At 31.4% G+C, this 18,590-nt stretch overlaps 1 protein-coding gene across 1 annotated transcript; it reads left to right on the top strand.

The window, feature by feature from the left end:
• Nucleotides 1–563: 563 nt before the first annotated feature.
• LOC145329586 (uncharacterized) lies at nucleotides 564–18,548 on the top strand. Its single transcript, XM_080173867.1, has 23 exons — nucleotides 564–719; nucleotides 4,487–4,550; nucleotides 4,930–4,972; nucleotides 5,797–5,865; nucleotides 6,957–7,014; nucleotides 7,338–7,399; nucleotides 7,875–7,943; nucleotides 8,274–8,341; nucleotides 8,731–8,790; nucleotides 9,077–9,128; nucleotides 9,504–9,592; nucleotides 9,874–9,948; nucleotides 11,300–11,359; nucleotides 11,943–11,990; nucleotides 12,669–12,725; nucleotides 13,243–13,331; nucleotides 13,942–14,048; nucleotides 14,553–14,591; nucleotides 15,834–15,877; nucleotides 16,224–16,307; nucleotides 17,505–17,597; nucleotides 17,773–17,815; nucleotides 18,168–18,548. The coding sequence occupies exons 1-23, from the start codon at nucleotides 668–670 to the stop codon at nucleotides 18,243–18,245; spliced, it is 1,503 nt and encodes a 500-aa protein (XP_080029993.1). The 5' UTR covers nucleotides 564–667; the 3' UTR covers nucleotides 18,246–18,548.
• Nucleotides 18,549–18,590: the final 42 nt, after the last annotated feature.

Here is an 18,590-nt window from a genome sequence, read left to right as displayed (position 1 = left end):
AAAATATTTTTAAAATATTTGCTTATTTTTTAGAGGTAATTCCCCTGATCAGTAAAAAAAACAAGTTCTAATTCGTAATTAGAAAAATCTACCTGTCTCTAAAAGTGTTTCAGAAATACCACTTAATTTTTCTTTGAAATTATTTGTTTATTAACCAAATTTTAAAATAAATAAAGTTCGCTCAATAATCCAAAAATAAATCATCATATAAATCTCTAAATACCAGGTATCTAACTTTTTGCGCATTTGCAATTTTAGCCTCATTGTATGACACATACTTATTCTTACTGAAAAGGCCCACAGACCATAAGCGCACCTATATCATGGAAAAAAGAACAAATAAGTTTTAGTTGGAAAACTCACAGTTAATTATCTCATTAAAAAAATTCTAATAAGTAAACAAGCTAAACTTTAAAAAAAAACTTTGAAATATTCTTTTTTACGGTTAAAAAAAAAACATTTTAAAGCAGTTTTATCTTTCTAATTATCATTAGGAATGTTTTATTTTATCTATCCTTATAACTATGATTATTATACATATACAACTTACATTAGTTACTTTTAGTTTTAAAGCCGTCTCTTCTCTATCAGGCCATTTAGTGAAAAGCAGACAAAAAAGATAAGAGGCCTTCTACAAAAATTTGAAATTAAAATTTAGTGAGTTAAAATGTCTTTAAATTTAAGCAAAGAAGAGATTCTTAGCTTTTTCAAAAATGAAGGTTTGTGTTTTCAATTATTAAATAACCAATTAAAAATTTATTTTGTATAAATCAAAAATTTTAGCTTTTTTGTGAATAACCTTTCTGTTGTTATTGATGTAAATCCTAGAATTTAAGAACTAAATTTTAATCAAGCATATAGAGAAAACATATTTTTATCATTAAAAGTTTCTCTGCAGTCTCAAAACTGCGCGGTTTTGTGTGTCTACGCGCCTAGAAAAGCTTTGAAGCATTGGTTTTTAATATGATTCATCATAATTCTTAGATTTTTATTCCATTTAATAAAAATATTTATTCTACAAGGATTATATTTTGCTGAGAATATTATATTTCTATTTCAACACATTATTGACCTATCATTTGAAGATTTAATACACAAGATTGACAATAATATTTATATCTTCTCTTTGGCATTATATATAAATCTTACATGGCAGATATTCTAATAACTAACCTAAAACTAAAATAAATAATATCCCAAGAAATAGTTTTCAAAATTATATTAATCAATTAAACTTCAAAAACTTACCTATATTTCATGAATCATTAAAAAAATATCAGTCTCATTTTTAGTAGCGAAACTACTCTATAATATTAAATGTCCATTTGTCTGGAACGTTATAGAGTATAATTAACAGGGATAAGGGATGGGAAACCTGACCGAAAATTAGGTCTCAGCCTCCTTTTAAAAGTGATGGGGCAACTTTTCTTTTTTGCCTATAAAATCAACTCATTTCCCCCAGTTCCTCATTGGCTGTAGGCCAATATCCAATAGCCTGAAACTTGCTTTTAGCATTAACCAATTAATTAATAACAAACGCGTCCCCCAGTTCATTATTGGCTAAATTAATTCAACCAAACATAAATTTCTGCTATTACAGTTAGGGAGTTGAATCCATTTTTATAGAAGCAGAAATATAATCTATGATTATGGTTTGGACCCTCTAAAACTGTAATCTACCCTTCCACTTTCCCCTCTCTTGGTGAAGATATCTTCAACGCCGATACGATTTTTGAAATGTAAGATTCCACTTTTGCCTCTCTTGGTGAAGATATCTTAAATTTCAAAAATCGTATCGGCGTTGAAGATATCTTCACCAAGAGAGGGGAAAGTGGAATCTTACATTTCAAAAATCGTATCGGCGTTGAAGATATCTTCACCAAGAGAAAGGAAAGTAGAATCTTACATTTCAAAAATCGTATCGGCGTTGAAGATATCTTCACCAAGAGAGGGGAAAGTGGAAAGGTAGATTACAGTTTTAGAAGGTCCAAACCATAATCATAGATTATATTTCTGCTTCTATAAAAATGGATTCAACTCCCTAACTGTATTAGAAAAACAACAATGGAAACTTTCTGCTATTAGAATGACAACAATATATATGACGTTCAATCACATCAACTTATTATTAAATCTACACATTAATAAATGTCCATATAGCAAAACATAAATTGAGAGATCGTTTTTTGAAGACTGAGTAGGATTCAACATTTTATACTTTAGAACAATGTGAAAAACTCATGTCTTTAGACAATTTAAAAGTTACATTTCATGTGGAATTGATAACCCATCTAAATGATCACAAATACAAAACTAGTTCAATATGTAAATAAAAGTGTACTGTGTTTTGTTAAAAAAAAATTTAACTAATTTTGGTAAAAATTATTGCACACTTAATTGAACTTTTCTGTTAATATTTAACGTAAAATAATTTTTTTTTTAAATTCTTAATTTATATGTTTGCTATGGAACAATTAGTTGATAGAATGTTACCCATGTACTTATTCAATTCTACTTAATTTATTTATTAAAGCTGGGGAGCTAAAGCGGTGTTTATTTCTATATACAAATTTTGGGGTGAAGTAGATCCCCCCTTAAAATGTTTGAAAATAAATCAGATTTAACCATCTCAAAAAAAACTTTTTTTTAAATGGGGGGGGGGGGGGATTGGCGAAGTAATAATGGGATTCTACTTAAAGCCACTAACATATTGGTTCTTTGAAAAGTTTTTATTATATTTTATGATAGGTGAAATCAACTACCTGAATTCTATTCTATACTTTTTTTCTTTGCATTCATATAATAGCTATTTCATCATTGTTCATAGTTTTCAAATCTAACTACTGCGTCATCCCGAAACTAGTTTTTTAGGCCTAGTTGGAATATAGGCCTGGAATAATATTTTCTTACGTTTCCCATCCCTTATCCCTGATAATTAAGAATAAAACATCCATGGCGGTCTGACAGCTTTTTTGCCGCTTTTTTCTTTGATTATAAATATATTTCATTAAATGTAACAATATACAAAGTAAATAAGAAAATAACATGAAAATTTTCCCGATGGGATTTTTGTGTCTATAGATGAAAGGACAGGAAGCTTTATTTTTTATTTTTCATACTTATGTGGTATATTTGATGTGAGTTTTACCCTTTTGGGGTATTATTATCAAAATTAAATTTACAGATTAGTAAGCATCTACTCTTCACGTTTCTTTCAAAATATTTTTAATAGTTTTATGCTTCGCTACTTTTGGATGTTGTCATTCTTAGTTATTTTCTATAAACAATCGCTAGAAAAATCTTCTAACTTGTTAAAAAAAATCTTCCATTATTTTCCAAAAAATCTTCCATTATTTTCCAAAAAATCTTCTAAATTATTTTTAAATCGTTGAATTTTTAGTAAACTCTAGACGTTTGGTCAGTTAACATATAAAATTTATAAATTACAAAATGGCTAAAAAAGTGTCCAAGACAGGGAAAAGGATGTCCAAAGGAGCTGCGAGAAAACCCAAAATGTCAAAGCTTGCGAGAGGTTCCAAGGACATGAAATCTGGAACAAAGATGTCCAAGAGATCAGCAAAAAATTCAAATAGGCCAATGCTTAAAAGAGACTCTAAAGGAAGATTTATAAAGATGAGTCTAAAAAAGACAGGCCCTTCAAGTCGCACTGTAACAAAAGTTCGCCATCAAACGAAGAATAAGAATATCGAGCATGGAATCAAGCGCAATAATAGCAAGAAACATGTAGACACCAAGCGCAAGGACTCCGTCAGACAGAAGAGGAACCAGCACGTCAAGACCAAGAGGAGGACCAAGGGAAAGCACGAGGAGGAGAGAGAAATGGCCGAGGAGATGTAGTTTATAATTTCATAATTCAGTTCATTTAACCAATAAATTTTAGTATAATATATTTTGTTGTTATTACTATTATTTTCGTCAATTGAATCATGTGATTAAAAGTCTTATTTTTTTAAAAGCGAAACTTATCTATAATTAGAGTCGGTCCGTAAGTACGAAACAGATAGTTCTTTTCTTAATTTAGGAGCGTTAAAATTGACCTTTTCATTTTGGTCTGGTACCTGTAAAAGTTAGGTACCATGTATAAAGCGCGCTCTGAAATTGTTACCAGAAAGTTTGTCGTCCATTTAAAACTTGCTGATTATTAACATTATGACAATAAATTATGCGTGATGTAATTATCCTATTTATCTTGTTTTTGGAACAATGATTCCTAGGTTAACAAGGAACATTACTTTGATAGAGCGTCATCCAACTTTTAGCTCCTAATTGTCCATTGAAAATGGTTCGTACCAAGGCATTTCCCACTCTATTCTAATTATGTCAATCATCTGATATAGCATCAGTAGATGCAACTTTTAAAGAGTCCACTTAAGACTGACTGTGCCAAGATTAGAACCTCGAAGATGCTACCTCAGTTTTTATAATGTTGCCTATGTTATATTCTCTAAAATGATTTTTATTTCAGAAATATTCCAGTCGGACAGAGTTTATGCTGGAGAAGAAATTGGGCCGGTCCAACCTTACACTTGGTAGGAATAACATTTCCAGTACAGCTTCAAACCGATTATTATCCGCTGGATTAGATTCGTTTCTTAGTCATACTGAAAAATGGTATCAAATGTTTAAATTTTTCATTTTGCTATCCGCGGAAAACTGTCTATACGTTGCGATAAATAACTATTACAGCGTTAAGAACGACTCTTTTCTACAATATCTTCTGTGGTGCAATTATAGACGCTAGTGAGAGACAAATCACTCAATTACGCCCTTCTTGCATAGATGGTTCGTTTTTTTTTTTATTTGCTTGGTTCTATGATCTTCTTTTATATGGATATTGTTATCCTTGTTTTTCAAGTGGCTTCAAATGTTTAGCTTTCTTGCCAATCATGATTTGTCATTTTACTTTAGGGAAGAAGTGACAACAGAGTTAGACAAGACATTACCAATTCAGGTTTGATATTTTTACAAGCCGACTTTTACTCAGACCTATTATAGATCCACCAATCTCTCCTTCACCTCTTAATTTCTAACGCCTGCTTAAGCCCTGCGGGAACTAAAATCCTGTGGTTTTCATATAAACGTTACTTAACCTAACCCTAAAGTTAGCATCAAAAAAAAGTTTTATTTACTGAGTTAGATTGTGGTCTATATATGATTAAAATGCAGTGTTAGTGCAGCGTAGATACTCTATATTACATATTTGGAAAAGTGACGGTAATTAAATGATTTTCTCGTATTCATTCAAATCCGGTGGATAGGAACCGGTTTTCATCCATACGAAAAAACTATGTCTAGCATCGTATTATATCCAGCTTTCTACGAATATAAAAATGTACAATCATAAACTTGTTTTAATCTTATAATTGTACATTCTATATCCGCGGAAAGCCGTTTATAATACGATGAAAGAAATAACTATTATCGAATTTTAATTTAGCAAATGTTCTTTATATTTCCTTTTATTGTTCTACCACTTTGTATTATTCCTTTTTTTCTATCTGTCACATAAAAGTTAAAAGAGGAAAAGTCACATATATCTATGTGTCTGTATGTTCCAAAGAATCTCGCTAATCGCTGAACTAATAGTTTTTTTTACAGTGTAGCTTCTCATAGGTCCTGTAAAGATTTATAACTATTTTTGGGTTGAGGACAAACAACCTCCCAAAAGAAAAATGTTTGCTTTACTTATTAAACCTGAAATTAAAATAGGAGGCCTCTTGGGGCGTAACAAATAGTTAACTTTAAGACAAGAAATAATGTTTGTTTTTTATTTAGGATTTGATTTCTCTGACTTTTCTGATGATTTGTAATGTCAACGTTGAACCTCAGTTTAAACTTTGTAGGGTAATTATTATAATTTTAATAATAATAATTTTTCTATCAACTCGCAATAAATAAATGACAAAAACAGTTCACTGATCATGCTCTATCGCGGTCCAATAAACAGTATTTAATAATTAATTGTTAAAATAGAAACGTTTATTTAGTTAATAAACAAGTATGACAACATCCATAAGTTGCAAAGCACCCAAAAAATTTGATAAACAAACAAAGTGAGTTAAAGATTAATTAAGGACGTTCAAGCTTTTAAATTTGGGAGATAGCTGAAAAAAAAACTTAAAATGAAGTGGTAGGGGAAGAGATAAATTTCGACACGAAAAATGTAAAAAAAATCATTTGATAAAAATTAAAGGCTTATAACCATGATGCCTAACCTTGGACGATTTAAGCCCCCTTCCCCCTAAAAATTTATATATATAAAGGGTGTTAAAAAATAACCGATCGCTCACAATTTGAACCACCAAGTACTTAAAATCTTGGAGATAGACCCCATAATGTTTAGAGTTTTTGATGGGGCATGTAAAGACCTTTCTTTAGACACCTTAACAAGGTTTCTAACCCAATCTATGCAAATTTGACATAATAAAGACATTCCCATCCAACTTTGAGGCATGACGGCTCTGTCTATTCCTAGTTCTTGATGATTGCCAGGTCTTTCTTTTTGATGCCAAATTGGCTAAGATTGTGTTAGAAACCTTGTTAAGGTTTCTAGAGAACGGTCTTTACATGCCCCATCAAAAACTCCAAATATTATGAGGTCAATCTACAAGATTTTAAGTACTTATGGTGGTTCAAATTGTGATCGATTGGTTTTAAAAAGACAAATTTGTAATAAAATATGCAATTTCGGCATAGGGCAAATTTCTCTGTAAGGGCTAGGTCTTAAGTCTAGGGCTCTAGAAGGGTGAGTAGATTCAAAATTTGATATTGTTTTCTCATTGTCATTGCTTCGGCATGAATTGTATTATTCTTTATTAGTTTTGGACTAAAACTGTAAGGTTTATATTGAAAAAAGTGAAGCGATTGGTTTTTATTTCAACACCCTTTATCTACATATAGACATTTATTAAATTCATTTTTTGCCTTCTTTTTAGATATTGGAAGTAAACAATAAGAATGAGATAGATAATTCTTTGATTCAGCGTAAAGCAGGTCATATTTCTTTCCAAGTATTACCTAACTTAAAAGATCTTTGTATCCACTTTTTATTTATTGTCATATCCCTATAATCTTGGGCATGCATCTACACAAGAATTAATTTGTATTTCACTGTGATTTTCAATTATGATTTATCTATACTTACATATTATTGTGAAAAAAACTAGACAAATTAGAAAATGAGATGTACAATGGATTACACTTTGAAAGTATGAATGAACATATATTATTTTTTAAAACATTAACTTCAAAATTAAAATTTTTGACAAGAGTTTTTTATGTTTATTTTTAGATATTTGAAACAAAATGTTTTTTAGGTGCAATTTATCTTCATTATCAAAGTTCTGTTGTGAATAATAATAACTTATTTCAAGCTCAGGTAAAAAATTAATATAGCGAGAGGCGTGTAGCAGAGGGGTTAGGGTGGTCTATCCACCCTCCTTAGTAAAAGTAACCCCTCTTCACCCCTCTATACTTTTCTTAACAAATGTCTTTAGCCGTTGGGGGTGTGGTCAGGGTTAAAAATTAATCTACACTTAAATTAAAGAGGGACGTGAAAAAAATGACCAATTAAGGACATGTTTTTGACTTTTGAATAAGTGGTTGGCTGTGTTAATATTACCATTTACATTGGCTGAATTTCAAAGACCCAATTGAGAGCCGGCACAAATTGCGATAATGAAATACAGTTATTTAACCCTTTCTCCATCTAGCGTTTTACTCTAATGTCTGTAATACACCCTACTAAAGCTCACCCCCCCTTATTGGGTTTAAAGGTGGTGTAAAAAATATTCATAATGGAATTATAAAAATTAGTTAATAAAGCCAAATATTAAAAATTGAATATTCTTTAGCTTATCGAAGGACTGTACCACATCAACAACTTTTTGGCTCTCAAAACCTATTTCAACATTTCAAAAGAGGTAAAAGTTATGATTTAACTATCATTTTGTTGATGTAACAAGCGTATTAATAATCGGCTTTTGCAACGATAAAGATAAAATTTGTCGTGAAGATTCCTATAGCCAAAAAGTCATCCATAAGGAAAAATCAAAAATGGGATGAAATTATTAAATACTTTTGAGTCTTTTTATAATTAAATTTTAAATCAAAATGGATTTTCAATTGTTGTTTGAAATAGGCAGCCCGATTGATCTAACAGAATGTTTTAAGCTTTAAACTAAATAAAAAAGTATTTCTTATTATTATAAAATATTATAAAACCTATTTATTAATCAATTTTTAATTTTTAGGACGAAAGATTTCTTGGTGAAAACTCTGTACTAAATAGATCAATTGTGAATCTGTACAAAATTTGCAAGTAAGAAGAATTGAATTTACAACTACAAAGTAAAAATGAAAAATGCTATCCACAGGGCACATGGGAAGGCATGTCAACCCTCCTTAGGAAATTTTCTTGGAGTAAAACAGTTTTTCTCCAACCAAACAACCCCAAAACCCCTAGAAAATTATATAAAGGGCCGTATTACAATACACACCAAAGAATTTTTTCTCAATTTGAATAACAAATCTCCTAGAAAAGTAATTCAATTTTGCATGTCTTTTTCTTTACTTTCCCTATTAATTCTAACATTTTCTGTATACTGTTTTCCTCAATTCCATTACCCTTAATTTCATTGTACAATCTCTTTTCTCTTTCTCTCTTTTAAAACGCTTTGCTTCAATCAAATAAAAATTTATTTTTTATAGTGAATCAGTATCATCTGAACGTGAAGATATCATAAGCAGGCTCGGCCTTCCCCAACCTAGGTAAAAGTACATTTGGAATTCATTTTTTAAAACTAGGATTTAGGTGGAGGAACTGCTGCTATGTCAGATTAATTTGATCAGTAAATTCGCCCTAATATATCATTTGAAATTGTTGTCAAAAAAGTTTAAAAATCAGCATGTTCTAAATGGACTTTCTATTAACGCTCAAAGAGTTGCTTTCTAAATCGTTACATTAACTGTTACACTAATCAAATGCCCAGTTTGAAAGAAATAGGACAATTCTAACATACATAAAAAACAAAAGAATTAAAAATATTTTGTTTAGTGTAAATCTGGAGACGACATTCCTGCAATACATCTACATGCTCAATATTTCGGTAATATATATTTTCCAGAATGGCTTCGATACCGATTGATATCCTTTGGATTAGAACCGAATCTCATAGCCATACTGAATAATCATTTAATTAGCTAGGAAAAACTGGCATTATAATTATACTTTCATAAAGACAATTTTGACCATAAGTAGCACAACATAAACAAACTTTTGTCATTATAAATGGGTAGATATCCCAGTTTATATTAGCCGAGTAAATCACATTTTCCTTTTTTGAATATTAATTTCAAGGCATTGTGGCTGCAAGACCGACGGACAAATTGTGTTTTAAACTGGATTTGCATTGGTGAACTAAAAAAAGGTGTTAACAGCCATATTTTATTACATTTATCATTTAAACCTTTCTTATTTTTAGATAGATGAATTCTATGACAAGTTGTGGATTCCAGAAACTTTAAAATCTTATATTACAGAACAAGAAAACTCAAACAATATATTTGAAAGGTTACATTTTTTCACCACACAAAGAATAAATTTTAATGAAATAATGTAAGCTAATCAAAACCCAATTTCAATTAATAAATATTACTTTTTGCTGTAAACAAAATACAAAATTAGTTTTGATTCGATATAAAATTTTTATATGATTATAATATACTTGTTGCTTCCTTGACAAGTACAACCTACTCGGACAATTTCAAAGACCTTTAGCTTTAAAAAAAAACTTTCCTACTTCTTTATCATAAAATTTTGTTTAAGATGTATTTTATTTTTTCTATCTTTAGTTATTCAGAGGCCAGCGACTATTATCCCAAGGGCGAGGGATTTGTTCAAATATTCAACAACGAACATTTTACATGGTACGTTCATTTTTGTCTGTCTGTCTGTATGTTTGGCTGTCAATCTTCCTGTTTGTCTATCTGTCTATCTGTCCATCTGTCCATCTGTCTATCTGTCTATCTGTCTATCTGTCTATCTGTCTATCTGTCTATCTGTCTATCTGTCTATCTGTCTATCTGTCTATCTGTCTATCTGTCTATCTGTCTATCTGTCTATCTGTCTATCTGTCTATCTGTATATCTGTCTATCTGTCTATCTGTCTATCTGTCTATCTGTCTATCTGTCTATCTGTCTATCTGTCTATCTGTCTATCTGTCTATCTGTCTATCTGTCTATCTGTCTATCTGTCTATCTGCTATCTGTCTATCTGTCTATCTGTCTATCTGTCTATCTGTCTATCTGTCTATCTGTCTATCTGTCTATCTGTCTATCTGTCTATCTGTCTATCTGTCTATCTGTCTATCTGTCTATCTGTCTATCTGTCTATCTGTCTATCTGTCTATCTGTCTATCTGTCTATCTGTCTATCTGTCTATCTGTCTATCTGTCTATCTGTCTATCTGTCTATCTGTCTATCTGTCTATCTGTCTATCTGTCTATCTGTCTATCTGTCTATCTGTCTATCTGTCTATCTGTCTATCTGTCTATATATCTATCTATCTATCTATCTATCTATCTATCTATCTATCTATCTATCTATCTATCTATCTATCTATCTATCTATCTATCTATCTATCTATCTATCTATCTATCTATCTATCTATCTATCTATCTATCTATCTATCTATCTATCTATCTATCTATCTATCTATCTATCTATCTATCTATCTATCTATCTATCTATCTATCTATCTATCTATCTATCTATCTATCTATCTATCTATCTATCTATCTATCTATCTATCTATCTATCTATCTATCTATCTATCTATCTATCTATCTATCTATCTATCTATCTATCTATCTATCTATCTATCTATCTATCTATCTATCTATCTATCTATCTATCTATCTATCTATCTATCTATCTATCTATCTATCTATCTATCTATCTATCTATCTATCTATCTATCTATCTATCTATCTATCTATCTATCTATCTATCTATCTATCTATCTATCTATCTATCTATCTATCTATCTATCTATCTATCTATCTATCTATCTATCTATCTATCTATCTATCTGTCTATCTATCTATCTATCTATCTATCTATCTATCTATCTATCTATCTATCTATCTATCTATCTATCTATCTATCTATCTATCTATCTATCTATCTATCTATCTATCTATCTATCTATCTATCTATCTATCTATCTATCTATCTATCTATCTATCTATCTATCTATCTATCTATCTATCTATCTAGTGACAGAAGTGCTGGTGACTGCAAGGCACTGGATGACAGACCTGGTACAAGTGTTGACAGGTATAGATTAGGATTTTCGTATATTTATTTGGTAGATTTGTCTTTAATAAAATTGCTGGTCCTAAGGGATAACATGAAACTTTTTGGGGTGGTTTGAGGCTATTTTTGACCTTACTCGCCCTCTCCCAGAGATATTGAGGCAGCTAGTAAATATATTAAAGAATAAGAAAGGTCTAGGTGAAAGGACTCCATATATAATTTATCTTTTTTTTTATTTTCCTTCTCTTTGTTTTTGTGGTTCTTTAAAAAGTGTTAAGTAACCTCAAGTGTATTTTCATAATATCAAATCTACCTCAGGTAGGGTCATCTTGCAAAGCGATCACTGGGAAATGGGTTATTGTTTAACCTACAGACAACCAACCTTTTAATTTTATGAACTTTGCTTTGAAGTGCATTATATTGATTTTCACCTGTTCATAACCATTTCACCTGATCTTACTATTAATGTCCTGTGCCAGACATTGCAGCAGTAGATACCACTATGGACGTGACAGCTCCTCGACAGAAAAAGCTTGTCACCAATTACGCTATATTCATCGTAGATGGTAATTAATGTTAGACCCTATCTAAATGTTTATTTCAGGGATAATTTAGCTCGTGTGTTTTCTGAGCATCTGAACGCTACAGTCAGGGATAAATTGATATTTTAATCTAACTATAACTAGCGGCTGCGTCCCTAGCTTATAGGGGCCCTGCATTCGAAAGGATATGGAAGGGCAGAAGTATAGCCTAAAACCAAACCCAGTCTTATTTATAAAAATAAAATAACCTAAAACCATCTCAGGGCCTGTACAAAGCTTCCCTCTAAAGGTGAACCATATTAGTTCAATGGTTAGTGAGATCCTTCGCTACAAACAAAAAAGCTTAGTACTTTATATAATAGGATGGAAATATTTTCTTTAGATTTACAGGAATATTTTTATAAAATGATTTCGAGAATCTACTTAGTAGCCTTCTAAAAATCAATTATGGAATCAAATGAAATGCTCTCTTTGAAATTAAGAATACTTTAAAATATAGTATGCTATGCTTTTTATGTATACAATGTATTGCAATGCTAGCATAGCTATAATTTGTCTATTCATATGACGCATCCACTAGAATTCTAAAAAGTAGTAAGCTTTTTTGTTCGCCTATTAAAATGTCGCTAACCGCTGAAACGAATGAGTTCTTTATTTAAGGAAAGCTTTATATCTGTCTCAGGATTAAATTTTACTCCCTCTCATTTTCTTTGAAGACAGAGCCCCTTGATGTTAAAAGGGACGCAACCGCTAGTCAATATGAAAAGTATTAAAATTACTTGTAACAGTGTTGTGAATGATTCAAATCTGAGAGAAATGCAGGAAACAATGAAATATGTTTCAAGGTAATTATTTCTGGTAGGGATGGTTGATAACAATGTAGGGCCGGAAAACATTTTGCAGTAGCTCCCAAGGCACTTACATCACAACTATTGCATACATCCAACCCTGTCATTGCACGACCTTTGTCTGGAAGTTATAACGCTACAATGAGTTGCGACTCTTTTGGACCAAGGCATTTCCGCACTCTTACTACTAATGGATATATTTCTTGTCAAGACAGTAAAAATTGAAAAGTCTCGATGTCATAAATGTTTATTTTTAGTACCGAAGCTACTCTATAATTAACTTTGTCTGTCAGTCCGTAATGCTATGGGTGAAATGTGTTTTTATCAGCTACTATTTAAGATAGACGGCTGATTTTTTGTGTGAAGATACCCTATATCAATTAGTATCCAGTATGTAATGTCCGTCGGTATGTCAGTCATGCTACAAAATATAAATATACCGTTTTCCGCATTCCCCTCCATGATTTTTGTGCTTTGCTACTTATGGATGTTGTCATCCTTGTTTATATTTCAGTGAGATCAACGCAGCCGCCAATAAATATCAGTGGCTGGCAGTTTTTGTTCTGTCACATGGTATGAAGGACACTTGTAACAAAGATTTAGGTAATAATTATCTTTTGTTAGGACACCTGATATTTACGGCGCTTGGGGCACTTGAGGAGGGGGGAGTTGAGTTCAATAATCAAATCTTTTTTTAGATTTAAAAAGAAAAAGTGAAAAAATGGAAAGGGGGGTCGATACCCCCTCCCTCTCATTTCAAATTTTGGTTTTAAAAAAGTAAATTTATTTTTTTTTGGGGGGGGGTAATTTTTTTTTAGGGGCGATTTCTCTTGGGAGGGTGGTGGTACCTCCCTCCAAAATAGTTATAAACCTTCTCAGGACCTATGAGAAGCTACCCTGTAAAGCAAGATCCTTCGGTACAAACAAACAGACAGACAAACGGACATCATGTTACTTCATTATAATGATATAATTTCATAATATTAAAGACACAATTACAGTCTTGTGTTTATAGAAAAAATCGCACAAGTTTGAAAGAGGGTTGTTAATGTGAAATGTCCGAGAAATACATACAAAATGAATTATTAAATTACTTACTTGGTCATTTTTCATCGGATTTACATTTTTTCTTGGCTAAAAGCATTAAAAAAATAATTTATAATTGTTCAATGCAACAAAAGGATAATAGTAATCTTGTTATTTTCTATTTTAGTATACACGAGTGATGGGAGGCCGATTGATAGAAAAAGTATAATCAGAGAGTTTCTCAACACTAAGCTTGAAAATTTGAAGCACAAACCAAAATTCTTCTTTTTCATAGTGAGTAATTTTGATACGCATCGTTAGATGTATGGTCTATAGGTTACCTCATAACGAAAAGCATGCAGATTATATCACTAAAAATATACTAAAAGCATATTACCTCATCTGCAAATATTTTTCATACATCTTTATAACTGTACTACTTTCTATTAGTTAATATCCTCTGAGGAATAGATTAAAACCTTTCTGTGACAATAACAAAGCTTTTATCAAATTTATTCCAAAATCATCCAGTTGTTAAGTACATATATAATTTTAGAGGGGTGTTTAAAATCTTGAGTTAAATTACTTTTAAAGTTTTAGCTTTATCCCAATACCGACCCCCTAACATCTAATATTTAAGAATTTCAAGGCAACTGGTCTTTTATTGTTTATAAAGGGGTGGGGGGGGATACAGTGTCGATTTTTTCGGGTGTCCAATAATAATGGACCCGATCAGTACATATAAAGCTTCAAACAGACAATATCTTTCTACTTTTTATTTTGAAATTTTTATTTTAGGCTTGTAGAACTGATGAGAAAGAAGAGCCACAAGTGCAGGTTAAAAAACAACTCTATTTCCCACTCCCTATGTGTTATTGTTTTATAATTAAACTAGCGGATTCGCCCCTAGCCTCTAGGGGCTTTGACCCAAGAGGTATTATTACATCTTTTGTTACCTGGAGATGCCCCCACTCCACCAATATTTTAAATACCTAATTTAAAAAAATTGGTGGGGGGATTTTTTGTTTTTTTGGGGGGTTGGGGGTGTCCCACCCCCCAAAAAATAGCCTAAAAACACCACAGGACCAGTAGGTATATTACCTGAAGATTAGAATCCAATCGGTTCAGTGGTTACCGAGGATGCTGTGAGTATTGGTGCAAAAAATATGACGTAACAAAAAAAATTAGCCAATGAGAGGCCACTATAAATTTTACCATTGGTCAATAACGGCCTCTCATTGGCAATTTTTTTGGTACTTGCTTACATGTGGTAGACTGGAGCACCGAAACCCCCCCCCCCCCCGCTTAGTTTTGACAAAAATCAAAAATAAGGGGGGGGGGTAGTTTTTTAATGTCTGTAATGCGTGTTGTACAGTGAAAAAACTACCCCCCCCCCTTATTTTTGATTTTCTTCAAAATTAAGGGGGGGGTTAAAAACTACCCCCCCCTTATTTTTGATTTTTGTCAAAACTAAGCGGGGGGTTAAAAAACTACCCCCCCCCTTATTTTTGATTTTTGTCAAAACTAAGCGGGGGGGGGGGGGTTTCGGTGCTCCGGTCTTCACATGTAAGCAAGCACCAATTTTTTTTGTTACGTCATATTTTTTGCACCAATACTCACAGCATCGTTACCGAGATCTTAAGGGACAGACGGACGGACGGACGGACAGACAGACAGACATCGTTCTACTTTGTATTATAGATGGATATGGGAGGGAGGGGGGGGATTGGTTGCTGTGGATGAGGAGAGAAGGAGTGTTTTCTACATCCCAAGGAAACATTAAATAAATAATAAAATAGGCGGCTGAAATGATTATGCATTTCCCATAGTTTAACAACACTTTTGTCTTCAAAGTAGCTGAGAAAGTTTCAAATCTGTTAATTGTCTCAGATGTTCGAATAGATATTACACAGACCAATGCCTAACCCTGCGGGGAAATCACCTAACCTAACTTAAAATAACCTATCAAAAGCTGCTGTGAAAATACGACGAAACATTCTTAAGAGGCGTTGTCACGAAACGATTTTGGCTAATTTGCTGGGTGGTATTAGTTCATGGAGTGATATTTTAAATTTTCAGGATGAGATTCAAGCAGATGGGCCAACAAATGTCCCAGAAATATTGTAAGCATTTCAAATATTTATGTAACTTTTCTGTATTTTCCTTTCAGACCTATCAAATGATTTTAAATCAATCCCATTTGCATCTAATAAGATTTAAATTAAATTTGACATTATTGCTACAGATTAAATTTACAATCTTATTGCAACTGAGTGAATCTGTGCTATGCTGCAGTTTTAGAAATGTTATTTGAAAGTATAGCAAGTCATATTTTTACCATTTTATGGAATGTTAACGGTCTACCGCCGAGTGAATGGATATTGTACAATATTTCATAAAATTTTACAAGCCTGTTATTGTTACTTAGGAACATAATATAGTTTTAATCCATTATCTTAATCATTTTAGGGAAGTTGATCATCTGATTTGCAGTTCCACAGTGGACAGCTACACATCATTCAGATGTACTTACCATGGAAGCTTTTATGTTCAGTAAGTCATCTAGATATTTACTTATTAAATAATATAATTTTGGATCTGGTGCAGTTTACGGAGAAAATTCCTGGGATCGATTATTTCGAAAAATCAATTAACTTTATATAAACGGCTGCTAGCTGCCACACGGTTGAATAAATGTTTTACCCGCAATTCTTTATAAGCGGCATAAGAAGGCCTATTAATAATCTGAAATGGCCAAGATCCAATGATGCACAGAGAAAGCTTGAAAAGGAAGTTACTTTTGTTTGTCTTCTAAAACAAGAATTGTAGTATACATCAATAAATAATCTACAAACCAACGAGCTCTAAAACTACCCAAGTAAATGAATGTATAAAAAGTTTAAAGATTATTATGAAATAAAAAGGGTAAATTTCTTCACGTATTTTCCGTAAAATTGTGTGTTAGCATTTAGTCAAATTCGCTTATTTAGTCAAACTGTTCTTAATCATAAACATTTACGTATATATTCATTTGGTCAAAATTAAGAACAGTTTTAAACACTAATACATAACTTTAACGCACAACTTGGAAAATGCGCGAATAAAAAATTACCCTCATTTACTAAGTATATTTGCGATAACTTTTATTTAATGAAATCTTCCAACTTTTAACATGTACAAAACGGCCTGCTTAATTGCTTCAAGATCCATGTCAGATCTGTATAGGAAATAAATGTCTATAAATGAGCTCAAGTTCTCCAAGGAATATTCGTTGAAAACTCATAGTGCTCCAATAATCCATAATAAACTCTCATTGCCCAGAACGATAAGACCCATTATTTTACTTTATTAAAAATAAATTCATTTTTTTCATTCCATGTTGCTATTTACATTATAATGAAGTATTTAATTTCTAATCATAAAAAATAAAATTTAAATTTATAATATAACTAACTTAAGAAAACTCTGTTTTAAAAGAATTCGATTGTGGCGACACTTTGTGTGTTCAAATATTAAACTAAAATTGTAATCATATAATAAACCCTTTGGTGATGGTAATGTAAAGAAAAAAATATAATTTAAAAAATCTTTTTAAGATCATTTAAATTATTAAATATTTACTTCCGTTTAAATAGTAATGCCGGGTGAGGAAAATAGATTTATTGAGAAATATATATGCATATTGAAAACTAGCCAATAGGGAGATAGTTATATCGAGCCAACTCTAGTAACAGATATTTATACGTTTAGAATATTGTGTGATCAGCTGTGGAAACATGGACATGAAGACGACATTTTGTCCATCATGACAAAAGTAAATGATAAGATGCCATACAAAGGAAGGTGAGCAATAAATGTCAGATTCTTCAAATATTGACAGAAGTATTGTTACTTTTGTTATTTAAAAAATAAATGTAAAATTCTTTTAAAATTGTCAATTATATTGATACTTAATTATTGATAAAATTTAAAATTTGAGGTTTATAAGTTATAATTATAATACAAAATTTATTTTTAGGTATCCTTCAATGTCTGAAATGAGTAACAATACACTAAAGAAGGTAAATTTAAGTTTTAGCTTTAGATTCTTGTAGATGTTTATTTTGTAAGAAAAAAAATAAAATAAAAATCAGAAACAACGTACTGTGCCACCAAAAAAAATGACGTCAAACAATAAAATGACCAATGAGAGGCCAGTATGAAATTTAACATTGGTCAATTACAATATGTACTTGCCTATCATTTGTCATTTAATTGTATGACGTCATGTTTTTGGAGGCACTTCAAAAAATATGCTAAATAAGTTTGAAAAAGTACACAAAACTTGAATATTGCACAACGTATTCATAACCAACTAATATTAAAGATATGAGCAGTTGCTTTGTTTCTTTAAACAAGTATGTTTTTATTCAGAAATTTTTCTTTGATACCAACGGACGACCCGAAGCTGCGAATTCCAGCTCTGGCCTTTGCCTCCTAACTCATCATTAAGAAGAATAGCATTCAAACAAAATCCAAAAATGTGTTTTCAAGTATGATAAATTAGAGTGAGAGGGGACAATGGGTTGTTTATTACACTAGTCCTCAAAGTTGTATAATTTTTTTTTATTAGTTGGTTTAACAACTTTGGGGACTTGATTCATTAGGTTAAGTGTTTAAACGTTTCAATCACGAATTTAAATCTACAGAAGGGTAATTTTGTGTTTCATCATTGTGGATGTACATCTATTTATCAGCCATTGTCTTATCCCTTTATATCCTTGATGATAAATACATATTTTATTCACAAACAAAATATAAACCTGATAAAAGTGTCTGACTCTGATAATGACGTAA

Source organism: Acartia tonsa, chromosome 10 (assembly GCF_053477335.1).
Source record: "Acartia tonsa isolate MP-2025a chromosome 10, ASM5347733v1, whole genome shotgun sequence".
NCBI classification, from domain to species: Eukaryota; Metazoa; Arthropoda; class Copepoda; order Calanoida; family Acartiidae; genus Acartia; species Acartia tonsa.
Note: the sequence above shows the minus strand (reverse complement) of the source record. Positions and strands in the feature narration are given on the sequence as shown.

Excerpts from the sequence above, each read along its gene's own strand:
- LOC145329586 (XM_080173867.1), top strand. The coding sequence starts at position 668 with ATGTCTTTAAATTTAAGCAAAGAAGAGATTCTTAGCTTTTTCAAAAAT. Across the intron at positions 9,593-9,873 it reads TCAAACAATATATTTGAAAG|TTATTCAGAGGCCAGCGACT; the intron begins GTTACATTTTTT and ends TTCTATCTTTAG. Across the intron at positions 11,360-11,942 it reads CCTGGTACAAGTGTTGACAG|GGATAATTTAGCTCGTGTGT; the intron begins GTATAGATTAGG and ends TGTTTATTTCAG.